General features: G+C 45.1%; 2 protein-coding genes across 5 annotated transcripts in view; one reads left to right on the top strand and one right to left on the bottom strand.

Moving 5' to 3' along the window:
- The window catches only part of Arhgap10 (Rho GTPase activating protein 10), a 272,186-nt gene extending 267,000 nt beyond the window's left edge, over positions 1-5,186 (top strand). For 3 of the 4 annotated variants that reach the window (XM_027410549.1, XM_027410551.1, XM_027410548.1), the window contains one exon: positions 4,488-5,186. In XM_027410549.1, coding sequence (XP_027266350.1) covers positions 4,488-4,576 — 89 coding nt within the window. In that variant the 3' untranslated portion in view covers positions 4,577-5,186. The remainder of the gene's footprint in view (positions 1-4,487) is intronic. The other variant, XM_027410552.1, reaches the window with a different exon arrangement.
- Positions 5,187-10,071: 4,885 nt separating this feature from the next.
- Nr3c2 (nuclear receptor subfamily 3 group C member 2) overlaps positions 10,072-17,280 on the bottom strand; it is a 321,919-nt gene continuing 314,710 nt past the window's right edge. Inside the window, exon 8 of the mRNA XM_027410547.1 lies at positions 10,072-12,679. Within this exon, the coding sequence (XP_027266348.1) occupies positions 12,524-12,679 (156 nt within the window). The 3' untranslated portion in view covers positions 10,072-12,523. The remainder of the gene's footprint in view (positions 12,680-17,280) is intronic.

Raw genomic sequence — 17,280 nt, 5'->3', positions numbered from 1 at the left:
TGGGCATAGTTCCCCATATTGCTGGTGGCCAGCTCTGTCTAGCATGCTGGCTAGAACACCCAGGGCATCTCAGTAATTCCTCAGCCCCTCCCTCTGAGGTTGTGTGGTGTGCTGGTACTTTCTCTTCCCAAAGTGCAGATGTCTCTTTTTCTGTGAGCATTGTGTCTTACAGGTGCTTCCCTAGCCCCCCATTGTGGTGCACATGAACTCAGTGGAAAGTTTGCAGAGTTGGCACAGTACTTGTGGTTCCTTAGGGCCGAGTCATAAAGGCACAGGAAGTTGAAGCCCTTAAGTAGGGTGCAACCCTACTATATACACAAATGCTATATAAATATTGTTATATACACCTTTATCCACAGTACCTAGTTGATCTCTCAGCTTGTTAAAGGCAGGTATTTGCTCAGAATATGTTCGCCCCTTAAATGGCCGTGGGGTCTTTCCTTCTGCCAACCAACATGACATGAGACAGTTAGGCAGGTCATGGAATCTTCTGTGGAGCCAGCCAGAATTCCAAGTAGGCACTGTTTACAGCTCAACCTGCAGAAGTGAGGAACACTCCCTCACTGTAGGCCAGCAATGCTTAACATCCCTGACACTCAGGACTGTTTTCTTGTGTGCACATAATGGTTTGGAATCTTCTAGAAATCACAAGGATTCTGCGGTGTAATCCGTTTTTGTACTGTAGGCAAAGACAGAAACCAGTTTATGTCAGTCAGTGGCCTGATATGACCCTTGGGCTTCACTGTTCATAGGGCTTTGGAATATCACAAACAGGAATCTCAGACCGGTGTGTGGGAGGGAAGGGGATTTTTAGTTAAGTATGGCACTCTGAAACTTCTCACTGTCTCCTTTTACTATGCACCTGTGGACGTAGGCTATGAACTCCAGTTCTTTTTTTTGAAATTTGAGTGTTCTATTTTATTTTTTAAGATCTTACATATTTAATACAGGTGCGTTACCCCTGTACAAATGGAAAAAATTAAGTTCAACATTTCTAGACCAATATGGCTGTTAATTTCTGTACAATGCCAACTCAACACAGTAAACTGGGATACTTTTTTCCAAAGTTGACAGCACAGCTAAAGTTTCCAAAAATTCAAATTCTACATGTACATACATGTACATTTATATAACTACATATCCATGTAGTTGTATAAAAAGACCAATAATAGCAGTATGTTATGCATCAATAGCAGCAACAGCTTTTCCAGGTTCTGCAGTCATTTGAACAAAATTGTAGAGACATCCAACACTCTCCATTAAAAAAAACAAAAAAACAAAAAACAAAACAAAACAAAGTAAAAAACAAAATCCCAGAAAACAGCACAGTTCTGTTACCCTTGTGGTACCTGGCACCATTTTTTTTTTTTTTTAAATTAGCTTCTCAATCATCATCTGGAAGGAAACCATTCTGAGCAACATCCTTAAAAACAGCTCTGGTAAAGCACGGTCACTACTATGTATCATAAAGCAGGTCCACATATGAGTGAGTACATATCATGTTTGTCTTTTTGTGATTGGGTTACCTCGCTCAGAATGGTTTCTTCGAGTTCCATCCATTTTCCTGCAAATTTCAAGATTCCATTGTTTTTTTTCTTTTGAGTAGTACTCCATTGTGTAAATGTACCACAATTTCTCTATCCATTCTTCGGTTGAGGGGCATCTAGGCTGCTTCCAGTTTCTGGCTATTACAAATAATGCTGCTATGAACATCGTTGAACAGATGTCTTTGTTGTATGAATGTGCTTCTTTTGGGTATATGCCTAAGAGTGGAATTGCTGGGTCTTGTGGTAGACTCATTCCCATTTTCTTGAGGAGTCGCATACTGATTTCCACAGTGGCTGTACAAGTTGACATTCCCACCAGCAGTGGAGGAGTGTTCTCCTTTCTCCGCATCCTCTCCAGCATAAACTGCCATTGGTATTTTTGATTTTAGCCATTCTGACAGGAGTAAGATGGTACCTCAGAGTTGTTTTGATTTGCATTTCCTTGTCTGAAGATGTGTTTCTGTAGCTGTGGGAAATGTTTTCCATGCTCTTTCAGGAAAGTCTGTGCTCACTCCTGTGGTCTCAGGGCAGCCAGTGTTCCTTTAAAAGCTAGAGGAAATGGTCCCCCTTTCACTAGGGCTCGGAAATCCCAGAAATACACTTATTGATGGCTCTGCTAGTAGGGTATGAAGTGTGGTTTCCCTTGGGTCGGCCGACAGGGCCATAGGGCCCATGAGCACAGGGATTGCCAGTGTTACTGCAGCAGGTGTGGACCATATTAATCCTTAAAAGCTTCAGGAATTAAACTTTAAAGGTCTGAAGCATACAGATTAATCCTTGAAATGCTGTTTGGCATCTCTGGGAGGCTGATGGTGCGTGGCCATCATCACCCAGCAGGGCCTTCCAGATGTATTCCTAATGTGGGACTTTGGAGCCCATGGTCTCCCTGAGGAGGGAAGTGTGTCTGTCACATGGGAGATAGAGGGGAATCCTCAGACACAGCTTGCATGGGTCCCATGTTGTGCTTGTTAAGCCAAGGCTGGGTTCCTAGTATTCTCTTCTGCTGAAGCTTTGGTATTTTAAATATTTGTCACAGGTATATAGTTTACCTTAGGTTAGACTGTAAAGGCCCAAGACTGATTCTGCAATGGATATAGCTTTGCAGAAGGTACTGATACTGGTTCCGCAGTCATTGTTGTCATGGGATGGCAAATGATGGGATAGGACGGTCAAAGCACAGTGACATACCACATTCACACCCATTCCCACACTGCAGAGGGAGGGGGAGTGAATCATTGTTGGTGAAGTTGTAGAGAAATGGGGGCCTTTGCACAGTTGGGAACCGGAACAGGATGATAGCCATGTGGAAGATGATACTGTGACTACTCAAACCATGAGTGATGGGATCAAGTGTGACCCAGCAGTCCAGCTGTGAGTGTACACTCAGAAAGAGGAGAAGCAGGGATTCTAGTGTTTGCGTACCAGTGCTAATAGCAGCAGCACTCGCGAGAATCCCAAGGTAGAAACAGCCCAAGTGCTCATTAGCCAGTAAGTGGACGAACAAAATGTGGTGTGTACTTATGCAGGAGTGTAAGCAAGCTGTCTACAGAGTCTGAGCCATGGGTCAGCCATGGGTGTGATTGAACCTGAAGATATCCTAAGTGAAATAGGCCAATACCAAAGGGACAAATAGATGATTCCACTTATGGAAACATCCAGATTCTTAGCTGGAAGGATAGAGGTCACCAGAAAACTTATGTGCAGAAGGTAGCCCCTAGGAAAGGGCCCACTGAGAATGACAGGTGATGAAGCCGTTGTGTCTCTTCCTATAAAAATGGAAGCACAGCTGCCTTGCCATGCAGCAGCTAGTTTCCAGTGTAGGAGACCCTTTGGGATCTTCTGCCAGCTCCTTCTGTCTGCCAGAGCAGCTGCAGTGTGGTCCCTGCCAACGCTGGCCCTGCCCTGAGGTGGGGACGGGATTAAAGAATGAACAGATACTTCTGAGGTTGTCACGGATGAACCTTGGCAAGCTAAGAGCCTCAGCTTGAGTTTACACTCTTTCAGGACACCATATGCAGCAGGTGACATATCCTGGGGAGTGGCTTTGGTGATGAATCCAGTCCATTCTCCATACACTGGCGGCATTGCAATATAACATATAGTTAGAGCATTTAAAAATAGTGCCCTTAGAAACAAGGTCAGGGGAAGGTCAGGGAGGGGTGGAAAGAGGGAATTTCTACCTGCTGATTCATCCTGCAAATACCCCTTAAGTTCATTTGCTCATTTGTTGAATAAATGGTTGTGTGAGACACTGGGTTAGGTGCCAGGGAACATGAGTTCTTATATGTATGTTCTGTGCTTTCAGTTGTAGCCTAAACCTGGAGTCTCATTCTCCTGGCCTCTTAGGTGCACATGGAATGTGTAGGCCTGAGGCCCCTCATCTGGTCTGGAATGGGGGCAAAGCCATAACTAAAGTGTGAGTCTGTACTGCCTAGCAAGGTAGAAATGGAAGAGTTACTACTGAGTGAAGAAGTGGGAAGGCATTCTAGGCAGCAAGTACTGCATGCACAGGGGACCTGGAGCCTCAGCTGGGAATTTTCTGGTTGATTCATGTGAACTGATTGATAGGGTAGGGGGTTCAAAGGGCTTCTGGAGTTGTGGGAAGGACCCTGTGTGCACTGGACCAATAAACTGGGTTTTGATTTGAAGCAGGGGAAGTGTGCTCTGCTCTGTGTTCTAGGGAGTTTGTTGAACAACTTGGTGCACAGTGAACTGGAAGGAGCAAGATTGGAAGCTGGGGGACTAGGTAGGTGAGCTTTGTGCTTACTGGCCCTGGGCAGGAGCCATCAGCAGTATCAGCTTTGTTACTTGGGTACCAGAAGCGGCCCTGCTCTTCACTGGCTGCTCCATGGTTGAGCCTGCAGGAAACACTGCAGCAGGGTGAGTGCCAGGGACAAGCACCAGGAGCAGGCTTGTAAAACGGTCTCTGTTCTTTTTCAGTTCAGACCTCAAGGGAACCTGGCTGGCTTGAAGGAACCCTGAACGGCAAGAGAGGGCTGATTCCACAGAATTATGTCAAGCTGCTGTAGCTTCTGGCCTGGGGGGCTCCCGCTGATCCTGGCACCCATGCACCAGCCTGGAAATAGCACCCAAATGCTACCATCACGTCACGCTCAGGAACTGCAGATCTCCACGGGCACTCCAGAGCTGGGGAGGGAATGAAACTTGCCACCTTGGACTGTGCAAACATGCAGGAGAGCATGCCCAGCATTGGTAGAGTGGATTCTCATCTGGCAGGCACTGGGGCTTGCAAGTTTTAATTCTGCAGCCTATGGAACGTGGAGGGCAGGCCCCACTGATGATGTCACCGCCAGGCAAGGAAGGGCCCTGCTTTCCATGCGCCTGCTGTTGGGTTTTCATGGGGTCTGTGCTACCCTCACATTGTGTGTCCAAGGCACATGTGGCCTTGTGGGTGCAGGGGAGATGGTCCCAACCTGGAAGGAAGCAAAGAGGCTTTTTCAAGTGTATGCCTTCCTGCCTGCCCCCCTCTGGCTCCCAAGGACTGCTCACTGACAGCTGCACCAAGCTCATCTGTGTGCTTACAGCGGCCTCTTCCATGTGCTCGTCTGGGTGCTGTTTGCCCATGCCACCTTGTTGCCACAAGGCCCCTCTGTAAATGAAATAAAATGTAATTTACTATTTGGTGTGTCTGGCCTACTATGGGTAGTGCAGTCCCCCATTGGTGATTCATGGTTTGACAGTTGCATGAACAGACCACAAGAATCTTGGACTTCAGCAGGGAAGTGGGTGGTCCTTTCTGAGATGAACCCTGGGGTTGGGAGCTCTAGTCTCCTGTGTAGATCTTTTCCCTAAGACACAGTGGGATGGGAACTGGTCTGTGGGAATGTGTGGGTGAGCTGCATCCACACTGATGGCCAGCCCTCCTGGCTGGCTTCTTTGGGTGGATCTCTGTCATTCTACCCAATATGGCCTTGCCCTCCAGGCCTCAGCATTGAATTTCTCCATCTTGGTGAAGCCAGGCTTTGGGAAGCGTGTGCTGACAGCTGTCCTAGCAGGGGTTGCCCACTCTTCTCCATTCTCCTCAGCCCTAAGTCCTGGCCTAGGCATGGCCAAGTCCTTTAGGGAAGGACAGACTGAATCCCTGCAAGATACTCGGTGCTGGTGACCTTGGGATGTGAAGCTAGTTCTTTATGGGGGGGCTACAGGAGGTGGGGGCTATAGGAGGTAGGGGCTTTAGGAGGTGGGGTACTGACATCCAACCCCCATGAAGTTCCTGAGCCTGCCTGAATTTGGATTTAACAAAAGAATGGTGTTGCGCTGTCTCCCAGACTGCCTCTGGAGCTTCTGCTCTGCTGGTTACCAGCTGTGGGCCCACCTCGTGGGTTACATGTAAGCGTATCAAGCTTGGATCTGGAATGCCCCCCAAAAGCCCATTTGATAAAGGTCTTGTCCCCAGCTGTGTCACTGAAGGAGATTGAGTTTGAAAAGGGAGTCTCGTGGGAGGTTTTAGGTCATTGGGATGTGCCTTTCGGGGGTCATGGGACACTAGTCTCTTCTTTTTCTCCTTTGTGTCTTAGTTGTTTGGTGAACAGTTTACTCTGCCACAGGCTTCTTCCAAAGCTCATCCACAGTCCAAGACTGTGACCCAAAGTAAACCTTCACAAGTTGATCTCTTCAGAGAGCTGAGCAGCAGGGGTCACATGAGGACGGAGGAGTGTGCTTTCTGTAAAAGAAAGTAAGGACCATTTCCTTACAATGTAAGTTAAAATACCAAACCATAGGTCCTGAGGAAAGAATTGAGACTACTGAAGAACCCATCAGGCATGCACTGGAGTAGCTATCTTGAGGCTTGAGTGGCCAACCTGGCCCTGGAGAAAGGGTCAGAACCTTTGAGCTGTCATTTCCTGGTGTGATTTAATGAACATGCTTGTATGGAAAGACGCATAAGGGCAGATATGGTGGCTCGGTGAGAAGAGACTGACTCTTAGCAGTGCCCCTCATTGGGACACAACTCATGTAGCAAGACAACTTGAAGATTTACCTGCTCAGAGTGGCCTGTGCCCTTCCTGTTGCCTTAGCATTTGATTATGTCAGCCACCACAAGTCTGGATGTCTCCACGATTGCCCTTGCTTCCTAATAGGAAAACCGAAGCATGAAGTTAAAATGTGGGAATGAAAGCAAAGTGTGTCCAGTGATGGGCACAATTGCTTGCACTTTTGTTGTGAGTGTCCTCTGTGTGCCATGGGATTCTAGCGGGCCAGCAGCAAGGACCCAGAATGGTGTGACTGAATAGACTTCCTGTGGCCCCAAGAGCTGCAGGCCCGTGTTTATCTGGGGAAAGCAGGAAGTGCTTTCCTCTAAGAGGCAGAGAAAAGTCAAGGGTGTTTCCATCAGAATATGGCCCAGGAGCAACTTGGCTCTACTTCCCATCACCACAGGGCAGAGCAGAGAGCTCAGCCCTGGGTAGGACCCAAACTCTACATAGTAACCGGAGCAGGGGTATGTGGTTACACCTGGAGATCATTTCCAATCTCCTGAGAAGGGGTGTGTTTTGTTAGATGGGTGGGGCTCATCCTGGGAACATCTCCAGAAGGCTGGCTGCGGGCTTCACTCCAGACTTGACACCAGACACAACAGCCACACTACTAGGACTATATCTTCAGCCGCTGTTGGTTGAGAGGTCCTGCAGGAGTCTTTATACATGGGTTTCATCAGTGACATGGAGAAATCAAGTGCCATTGGAACCTAGTGAATATTTACTGTGTCGAGTATGCACAGCAGGAAACACTAGTAAGTAGAGAGTGGGAGATAAGGGTACTATGGTGGCTTTTCGTCTCTTAGCCACTGTCATGGTTTGAATCATGGGGGTGTGTCAAAGTTCCATGTGTTGAAGGCTTGGTCCCCAGCTGAGGACACTACTGGGAGGTAGAGGCACTTACCAGGCAGCCTGAGCATGCACTAAAGGATGAGAGTCGTCCATCATCACTCTTTGCTTCCTGGATGTCATGAGCTTAGCAGCTTTGCTTTACTTCATGCTGTCTGCTGAGATGTCACACCCCTTCACAGGCCCTGAAACCAGAGATGGCTAACCACAGACAGACCTGGGAAACGGAGCTCTCAGCTAACATTCTCCTTTAAATGTTGATATCAAATACTCTGTCAACAGGAACAGTTCAGATGCAGCCACTCTCGCCCTCTTCTTGCCATCTTACTGCAAAGGCTGTTCATTGCCCTTGCTCTCCGGACACAGCTGTGATGCTGGTTCCCTTCCCCAGGTCCCTCTGCCTCTCTAATTCTGTGCTCATTTCCCACCCACCTCATGCTGGCTGTGTGCTCATCCTTGGGTTCTCTCAAGTCTCTCAGAGCCAGCCTCTGCCTACTCCTTCCTCTGCCAGATGTTTTCATGACCCCTTGCGTCTTCTTCAGCCACACAGCTTCTCCGTTCCTCTCAGGATGTTATTGCAGGGCTGGCCTCTCACACCCTGTAAGTGTCATATCAGATGACTGTTGGCTCACTTTTCCTTGGCTATTCTAAGCAGTGATTTACTGCTACTGCATTGGAGAACACAGCTTATTCTCCCAATGCTAAAAGTCTGGCTAAAAGTGTCTCAGTCTACCTGCTGGAAGAATCTGAATCTGTCTACCCAAAGACAATCATGGCTGATGATTGTCCAACAAGAGGCATGCACAGTTGAACAGCAGATGTGGATGGCATGGAGCTGAACACCACAGCCACAAGTCGGTGTATGGATTTCTTCCTTGGACAGTTAGTGTCGATGAAAACGCTGCAAAGTGGAGTGGGAACTCAGACCCATCTGAGTCTCTCATGAGGGCACAAATAAAACTCCCTAAAGCCACAGAAGTAAGTTTTGTTGAGCTGGGAGAAAGTTGGTAACACACATTCTGCAGACTGAATAACCGAGAGTTGTAGTAATGTCTTTTACCCCTTCCTGGAGCCAGGCTCTTTTGCCAATAGTTCTCACAGTTTGGCTAGGAGCTTGACCCTAGAACTCAGTTTAGTCAATGGGACAGGAGCAAGTGTGAAGGACCAAGGCTTGGAAAGCATTAGCCCTTCCCATCATGTCTCTGAGCTTGTGCTGGGTGGTGAGCGGTTTCACATAGCAAAGCTGTCACAGGCTGAGCACAGATGCATGAACAAACCCTACTCAGCAGACTCCCTGGGCAGTTCACAGGCTCTGGAGAGAGACTGAGGAACTAGCAGACTGCTCTGTTGTGCAGTAATTCTAACCTGTGCTTCACTTGGCTTTGGACAGCCTTGGCTCATGCCAAACGTCAGGGTCCTATCTTAGTGCTCTTCTATTTAATGCTGTTTGGGAAACCACTGTTTTGTTTCCAGTCAAAATGCTGCACTGAGGATTAGGTGGCCAGAGCAGAAAGTGTTAGATAGACCTGTAGTCGTCTTCATCTGCAAATACATACATTGTTTATCAAAAGGCATGCTAGTGATTTTTGTGAGAAAATGTCTGCTCTTTGCTTTGGAGGCTATTTGATATACACAGACAGTAATCCCCTTATTCTATATACAACACATGGTTTGGAATTTAATACTGTGGCAGACAGTAATAGTTGGCTAGCCTGGCAGTTCCCAGCTAGAGCTTCCTAATAGGGAATTGAAGTCTTTTGGCCTAAGAGTTGTTTTGTGAAATTCTTAAAAGCAAAATAAAGGTACATTTGAGCCAAAACCCTCCTCAGTTCTGAAGGCCACCTGCTTTCTCAAGGGTGCTCATGGGTAGAACTCTTAGCAGCTTCCAGTGCAAGATGGCTTTTGTTTCAAATTTGAGGCTGTGAAAAGCTTTGCTCCTTAACAGGTCATCTTTCTTAAAATGCTTGCATATAGATTTGCTTTCACTTACAGATGGTTTACCACCCATCCCATGTGCATCCAACTCTCCTTCTGGGCTGTCTGTTGTTAGTGGCCACACTATGTGTTCCAGAATTTTATCTGTTGTGATTAAGCAATGTTGAATTTGTCTATCACCCAGGCTTCTCTTTCTGAAAGCCAATCAGCACTCACCCATTAAATGACACATTGCTTGAATTTATCTATGATTAAATGTTTCCTATTTTAAAATGAACTGGTAATTGCATTTTTGTGGTCCTTGTTCATGAGAGTCAAGGGGGGAGTTGCACAAAGAATGAGTAACCATTAGGGTTTGCTGGTACCTGCGGGAGAAAGCAAGACCACACGAAGGAAGAACTCTGGACTCAGCTGGCATGGTGGTCCACCCCAGTGAGTCTCAAAGTGTGGTGGGTGGAGAAATACAGACCATACTTACGTGTATACACATGGCTATGCCATACACTGTTATGGTAGAGTTCAGTGAAATAAATATTAGCCACAGAACTGGGATGACTAATCTGTCCCCAGAGAGAAGGCTGGTTGATCATGTGACCCCCAATAGGACTCTTTCTTGCCACAGTCAAAACTACAATGGTTCCTGTGTTGGCTGCAGGGCTTAGTATACAGGGTCACAGTGTAGGAAGGCATGAAGTCCAGATATACCTCTAGGCATTTGAATGAATAGTTGCCAGAACAACAGGTGATTAAAGTAAAGGATTTATTGTAATCTGCTTACAGTCCTTTGCAAAGACAGACATGTTTTTGCATAAAGATATAAATTGCTTCATTTTAAACTAATTTAGTGTTTTAATTATATGAAGAAATTTTCGTGAATTATGAATTGTACCAAACCAAGATTTTTAAGAGCAATATGGTACAAAAATAAGAGCAGACAGACAGTTTGGCCTGGGACAGGCATTCAACAGTGAATTTAGAGAATATGGCTTCGCTGTTCAGTTAAGCAGAGTTACTTGGAGACACACAAGGAGCCAGTAACTTCGTTAATACACAAAGCTAACGCAGACAGTCTGCACTTAGTCCTGGCTAGGATGGAATTCCAGTCATAAAGAGTTACCTCGGCCCCTTCGGCAGACACCTCCTCTGCATGCTGTGTCTGCACACCTTTGAGGTGTGGCTTTCATATTGCTGTGCTGTAAGTTGACTGCGTTTAAAGATCTGCCTATAAATTAAATTCTTGAAATTGCAAATTATGTAAGGAAGCCCCCTCCCTTTGAGTTCTGCTTTCCTAGGTTTCCCCTCCAAGAAGGCAGGCATCTTTTGAGAGACAAGCTAATGTTGCCTGCGTGGTGAACCCTGGGAGCCTTGTCCCGACCTCTTCTGCTTGAGCTACTTTTAGGTTTTGGGAATTTGTGTGATTTCACTGAGTATAGATGAGAGTCATCACCACATTTGAAAGATTAATTTGGCCTCTATTCAAAGATTATTTAGTGCAATCATATTGTAGTGCCCCAGAGATACACATGTTTGTGATTTGGAGCAGGAGAAAAGCCATAAATTGCATCAGTATTGGACAGATTAATGAATTAAAATTTTAGTGTCACTGTCTTGCTTATATGATCTGTAGTGCTTTTGTGTTTTTTCCTCCAAAACTGTTTATGTATAAAATTTTCATTTTTAAAACCTACCTTTAAAAAAATCTAAAAACCTTCTATAGTGATCCGAGGGTCTCCACGCCATTCTGATGGACTCTTGCCCAGATAGATTGCCCCAGTACCTCCTGTCATGATTGCTATTCCCATGACCAGCTCCAGGAGTGAAGAACCCTGTCCAAGGCCAGAGGTGACTTTCTGATCTTTGACAGATGTGGAGAGTGCATGGAATTTTCCCTCCAGAGGAGAAAATTGGATTTTCTGAAATGGGAGAATTGTGCTCTCTGAGCTGAGTTTCCAGTCTCCCCTTCTGAGAATGGGTTCTGCTTCTTCTGGAAAAAGGGGAAAGCCAGCACTCCTAGGACCTCAGTCCAGTGGGCCCTGTCAAGTGACACCTGCCAGGAGCTGCACACATTGCAGCATCATCCCCGATGGAAGCAGGAAGAAGCAGAAGCCAGACCAGGGCGCTGGCGTCTCACAACACCCTGCGCGGGAGACCAAGAACAAAACAGATAGTACAGAAAAAGTAGAAAGGCTTAGAGACAACCAAAGAGGTTCAAGTGTGGTTATTTACAACAGAGACTGTAAAATGGTAAATTAGATATGAAGCTAAAAAGGCACAGCTTCCCTTTCTGTAAATACACTGTAAACGGTTCAGTACGCATGCAGAGCATCTCACGTTACAAAAAAAGTTTTACCTTGTTTAGACAAAGATAGTACTTAAATAGTCTCCAGCAAAATAGAATTCTTTCAAAAATACTTTCCCATTCATCCTATTAACCATTAAAGATTTTTTTTTGTATGTGTCTCATTTACAAAAGTTCCTTACACCTTATTTCAGGCCTTCACGATTTATACATACAGTAATGTACAGCACAGCAAAAGACTGCAAAAATTATTTGTAAAGCCAACACAATAGATACTAGAAATCAAAACCAAGGCATTTAACATCTTATCATTCTAATTAAATAATAAATGGACGCTAACGAGTGTGTATGCCAGCGATGCAGAAAAGCATGCCCTGGAAGGCCGCAGTCCCACACCACGTGTTCTGTTACTACACATCAGGAATCTGTATGTATTTTTTTAATGTTTTTTGTGTTTTTAAATAACAAAAGAATATTAATGCCCCATATTGACTAGACATTTTATGTGCAAACCAAGGGTAAGCTTAAAAAGTTCTCTAGTCCTCAAACCCTTTGAAAACAAGCGGGAGATACCAGAAACTACATGGCATAGTTAAAACTTCCATCTGTTAAAATATCAAAATCAGAGTTATTGACTAGATATGGCTTTTCATCCAGAGGAACGGGAACATGTTTTCTAAGCGCTGGGAGTGGAGAGGGAAGAGTCCATTAGCCAGCTCAGGCCTTGCCAAATCCGTGTCTCATGGCTTTCCCGGCTCTAGACCCTTGGTGTGATTTTTAAACTTGAAAACTGCTGAACACCACATATGTTACAACAGCGAGTTCCCGGGTCCTTCGTAGGTGTAGAACAATGCGGGGAGACTTAAGGCAAAGTTCTTCCTGGCTGATGTCTTCTGTCACTTCCTGTGAAAGTAAAGGGGTGTGGCGTTCCCTGATTCCACCTTTGGCAGCTGGTCACTGATGATCTCCACCAGCATGGCGGGAAACTCCACCTTCAGGGCCTGGGACTCTCGGAAGGTATAGAAGCAGAATTCCAGCAGGTCACTCACCAGCTGCAACACAGACACAGAGGGCATGACACATGACTGGACCTCATTTCCAGCTCCCCTCCTCCTCAGAGGCCTAACCCTGGTGCAAACATAGGCATCGATGCTCGGGAATTCTGCCAGAAAAGTTATCTGGGGGACAAACAAGTGTGTTCCTGTCACCTGTCAACCATGTCTTCACACTCAACAAATGTAGCCAACTCTAGCACGAATATCCAAGGCACATGGGACATAAATGGAGATAATAGTACCTGGGTCCTGGAATGGCCCCTCAACCAAGTCTTATTGTAAGCTTGTGAATTGGCTGACTCTGGCATGTGAATCTATAGCTGGCATTGGGTCCACACACTCTGACACCTCAGAGGAGAGGCTGCCTTGTTGGCAAGTCTCTGTGGCTGAGCTGGCCAATGGATCCCAGGCAGCCACCACTTTCACAGGACTCTGCCCTGAGCTGAAGAGAGGCTTGGGCTCCTAAGCTACATTCAAGCTCTGCCTGCTTTTGAGAAAATCACAGCCTTGTATTAAGGGTTATCTGTCCATGTGCTGTCCCTACCCTGAGACTTGGGAACTTTCCCCACTCTTTCCCCACCTGAACCACCCCAAGTTAGGCAAGTTAAGAAAACCCATAAATGTATTATGGCATTAGTGTCACTAAAGACCATAGAGTGAAAAGTATTGAGAATTCTAACATCCTAATTGATCAGACAGAAGAATTCAGAACTTGGAGGCAGATGCTTTTACACATCTCAGTTGAAAAGGAGATGAAGAACATCATGACCACTTATGAAAAGTCTGTTAACTTAGCAGATTTTACATTATTGGAGTTCCAGAACAAATACCAAATGTGAGAAAACATACACAACTAAACAGTTGCTCAAAACTTCCTAAATCTTGGAAATAAGTACAGTTGAACAACATCGAGCAGTGATACCAGTGACCAGTGAGCAGTGATGTCACTGAGCAGTGAACAGTGATGCCAGTGAGTATTGATGCCAGTGACCAGTGGGCAGTGATGCCAGTCCTGGCTGGCTTCTGCCCCACCAAAGAATCAAAGTAGCAACTGCACTGTGAGGTGAGTGGCCATGGAGAACATGGAAGCTCTGTAGGGTTCAGAAATCTGGGACAGCAACACAGAAGGAGAAAGAGAATATCCCTGCAGTGTGTGCCCTTACAGGAACAGGAATTGTTCCTTTTCTGCAGTGGTTGGGGAAATGTCCCACCAAACTCCATTAGGGTGGTACTTATCATCCCAGAAACTAACATCACCATTCTAATGGGCCTGGTGTCAACTTGGGTAACTAACCAGAAATCCTCTCTTTGCTTTGTTTTAGAAAATTAATTTACTCACTCACAGTAAGCCAGGGTGCTATAGTCAGCAGCCATTTTAAGACAGGTGTACTCTGAATATAGGCTGCTCTCGAGGTTACAAGTCACTATATATTCCATTCCATCTGAGGCCCTAAACCTGGCTAAGCAAACTGACCCAAGTCTTTCTGGGTATTGTGATACAGGAATGGATGGCACTATCCTCAAGAAAAACTTTACTTTTGAGACCAGGGGTTGACCACATACTTGAGGACTTTATCTAGTGCCAGAAATGACGACAGATGCCAATGTAGTTCCTGCTACCACCCCCTGTGGTGATATATTTATTATTTATGATTTATTAAAGCTTGCCTAAGGATTCAGAAAACAAAATCAGCCTCAAGCTATAGAGATCAGGCAGTGGTGGTACATACCTTTAATCCCAGGACTCAGGATTAAGAGGTAGACAGATCTCTTGTTAGTTCAAGGCCACACTGACTACACCAAATTGATCCATCCCTAAAAGAAACAGCTCACACAAAGGTGATCTCAGCACCTGGGATCACACACCTTTAATCCCAGCACTAGGGAGGTGGAGACAGGAGGATATGGCTGGGCAGAGAAAGGAATATGAGGAGGAGGAGACAGGCTCTGAGAGCCTTTAGCCTCGAGGATTTGTGGAGACAGGATTGGCATTTCAGCTGGCTTGGCTGCTTTGCTTTTCTGATCTCCAGCTTGAAGCTTGAACCCCAGTATCAGTCTCTGGGTCTTTTATTTATCATGCTACAATACCCCATCCCCACCATGGCACTCTTGAAGAGGCCTTGTGCTTCTCCCTTGGTTCTAGCCATTGTCCCTGAAGTGGAAGAATTGAATTACTGTTGTCAAGCACAAACCCCATTAAAATGGTAGAGTCACAAAACAGAAAAGGATCAAGCATTATCAATATAGTAACCCATTAAACGGGGATGAATCAGACAAATTAAAGATGCAGGTTGGGTGAGTGGATTGAGAACTAGAAGGTACAGACTGCAGGAAGTAAGAGACAGACTGAAGGTAAAGGATTGGAAAGGGAGATTTCCAAATACACTAAAGATCCAGAGACCCAAGACAGCAGAGAGGTATAAGAAAATATTCCAGATAAACAAATGGAACAAAATAGAGATCCAACTGGTTTTTACAAAAGTTTTTTTTTTTCAAATAAATAATACAGTGGGAAAAGTGCACCCTCCTCAGCAAGTGCTGCTGGGAAGACTGGACACCCACTGGCAGAAGGTAAAGCTTGAGCCCATCTCTGTCCATGAACAAAAGTCCTGTCAAGATGGACCAAGAGCCTAAATGTAAGCTGCATGGTGGTGGCACACACCTTTAACCCCAGCACTCTGGAGGCAGAGGCAGGTGAATCTCTGAGAGTTCAAGGCCAGCCTGGTCTACAGATCAAGTTCCAGGATGGTCAGGGCTACACAGAGGAAACCCTTTCTCAAAAAACAAAACAAAAGCAAACAAATAAAGCCTAAATGTAATATTTAACACTTTAAAGCTACTTGAAAACATGGGGAGAGAGCATAGGGCATGGGCTACAGACAATGATTTTTCTCATCAGGAGTCCTAATAGAGACAAACACAATTACTGATGAGTAAGGATTGTATTAAATTAAAATATTTGGTACAAAGAGACAGATTATTCTGTGCATGAAGAGACAGCCTACAAAACGGAGACAATATATACTTATTCACCTGACGGTCCAGAATATGTTTTAAAAAGAAGGCCGCCAGGCATTGGTGGCATACGCCTTTAATTCCAGCACTCGGGAGGCAGAGGCAGGTGGATCTCTCTGAGTTCGAGGCCAGCCTGGTCTACAGAGAGAGTGCCAGGATAGGATCCAAAGCCACAGGGAAACCGTGTCTTGAAAAACCAAAAAAAAAAAAAAAAAAAAAAAAAAAAAGGGCCAACCTCAAAATTGATGGAACTACAGCAAAAATGACCCAAAACAAATAATAAACAAACAGAACCCAACTTTAGCCACCAGGGATATATAAGTCACTACAACAATAAGAAATGAGTTCATGAAGCCTAGAATGGCTATCCTGAAAAATGCTGACAAAGGAGAAAAATGAACTCAAGTACTGTTAAGGAACATTTAAATGAGTACACACATTATGGAGCAAAGCACGGCTGTTCCTTTAAGAAAGGAGTCTACCATATGGTCAGTTAACTTACAGGAAGTAAAATTGGCAGATTACAGAGAGAAAGCCCTGTGTTTATCATGATGCTATTCACAACAACCAAGGTACAGAATCAAGCTGTGTGCCCACCGGCAGATGATGGGTAAAGAAATGTGCATCTCTACAGGACGCAGCGTTGCTCAGTCACTGACAATGAGATCCTATTTGTAGCAAAAGAAGTGGGGCAGGATATATTATGTCCAGTGAAATAAGTCAGACACAAAAGGACAAACGTTTTGTCGTGGGAAGTTTTAAAAAGCTTGAACTGAAAATAGAATGTTGATTATTAGATAATGGGAGGGGGAGTGGCTAAAAGGGCGGTCAGTCAGTATTTGTATGACCCAAGGAGCGAGAAAAGGGCACTTATGAAGGATTCTGAGAAACAGACTATTTGAAAGAAACCTTGCACATTAGGAAAATTGGATGGTATATTTAAAGTCCTAAAAGAAAAAAATTGGCAACTATTATACTATTTATATATTATAATTTGTAATATAATTTCTATTATAATAGAAAAACTAATATTAAGAAATGAGGGAGAAAGATTTTCTTCTTCTTTTTTTTTTTTTGGTTTTTCGAGATAGGCTTTGGAGCCTATCCTGGCACTCACTCTGGAGACCAGGTTGGCCTCGAACTCACAGAGATCCGCCTGCCTCTGCCCCCCGAGTGCTGGAATTAAAGGCGTGCGCCACCAACACCCAACTGAGGGAGAAAGATTTTCAACACACAAAAAAGCAAAAGTCATTCATCACCACAGAGCACCAGAGTAGCCCTACAAGGAAAGCCTGTGGGCCACACTAGGTGCCAAAGGCTTGTAAGTACCATCTTGAACAGACATAAAAATGCAAGACTACACCATACAGCAGACACAACAGAAGCACAAGGCACTGATAAGGTATATCGGTGTAGGAACCTATGAAGATGAGCAGTGAAGGACAGAAGGTACATGAAACATGAGGGAAGTTAACAGTTACAGGTGCACATCCTCAGTTATCAATGGTAATCTTGAATGCAAATGACTTAAATTCCCCAAGTGAAATATATACATTGAGTGAGTTCGTGTGTGTCAGTGTACT

Source organism: Cricetulus griseus, chromosome 3 (assembly GCF_003668045.3).
Source record: "Cricetulus griseus strain 17A/GY chromosome 3, alternate assembly CriGri-PICRH-1.0, whole genome shotgun sequence".
NCBI lineage: Eukaryota > Metazoa > Chordata > Mammalia > Rodentia > Cricetidae > Cricetulus > Cricetulus griseus.
This window is presented reverse-complemented; position numbering and strand designations above follow the sequence as displayed.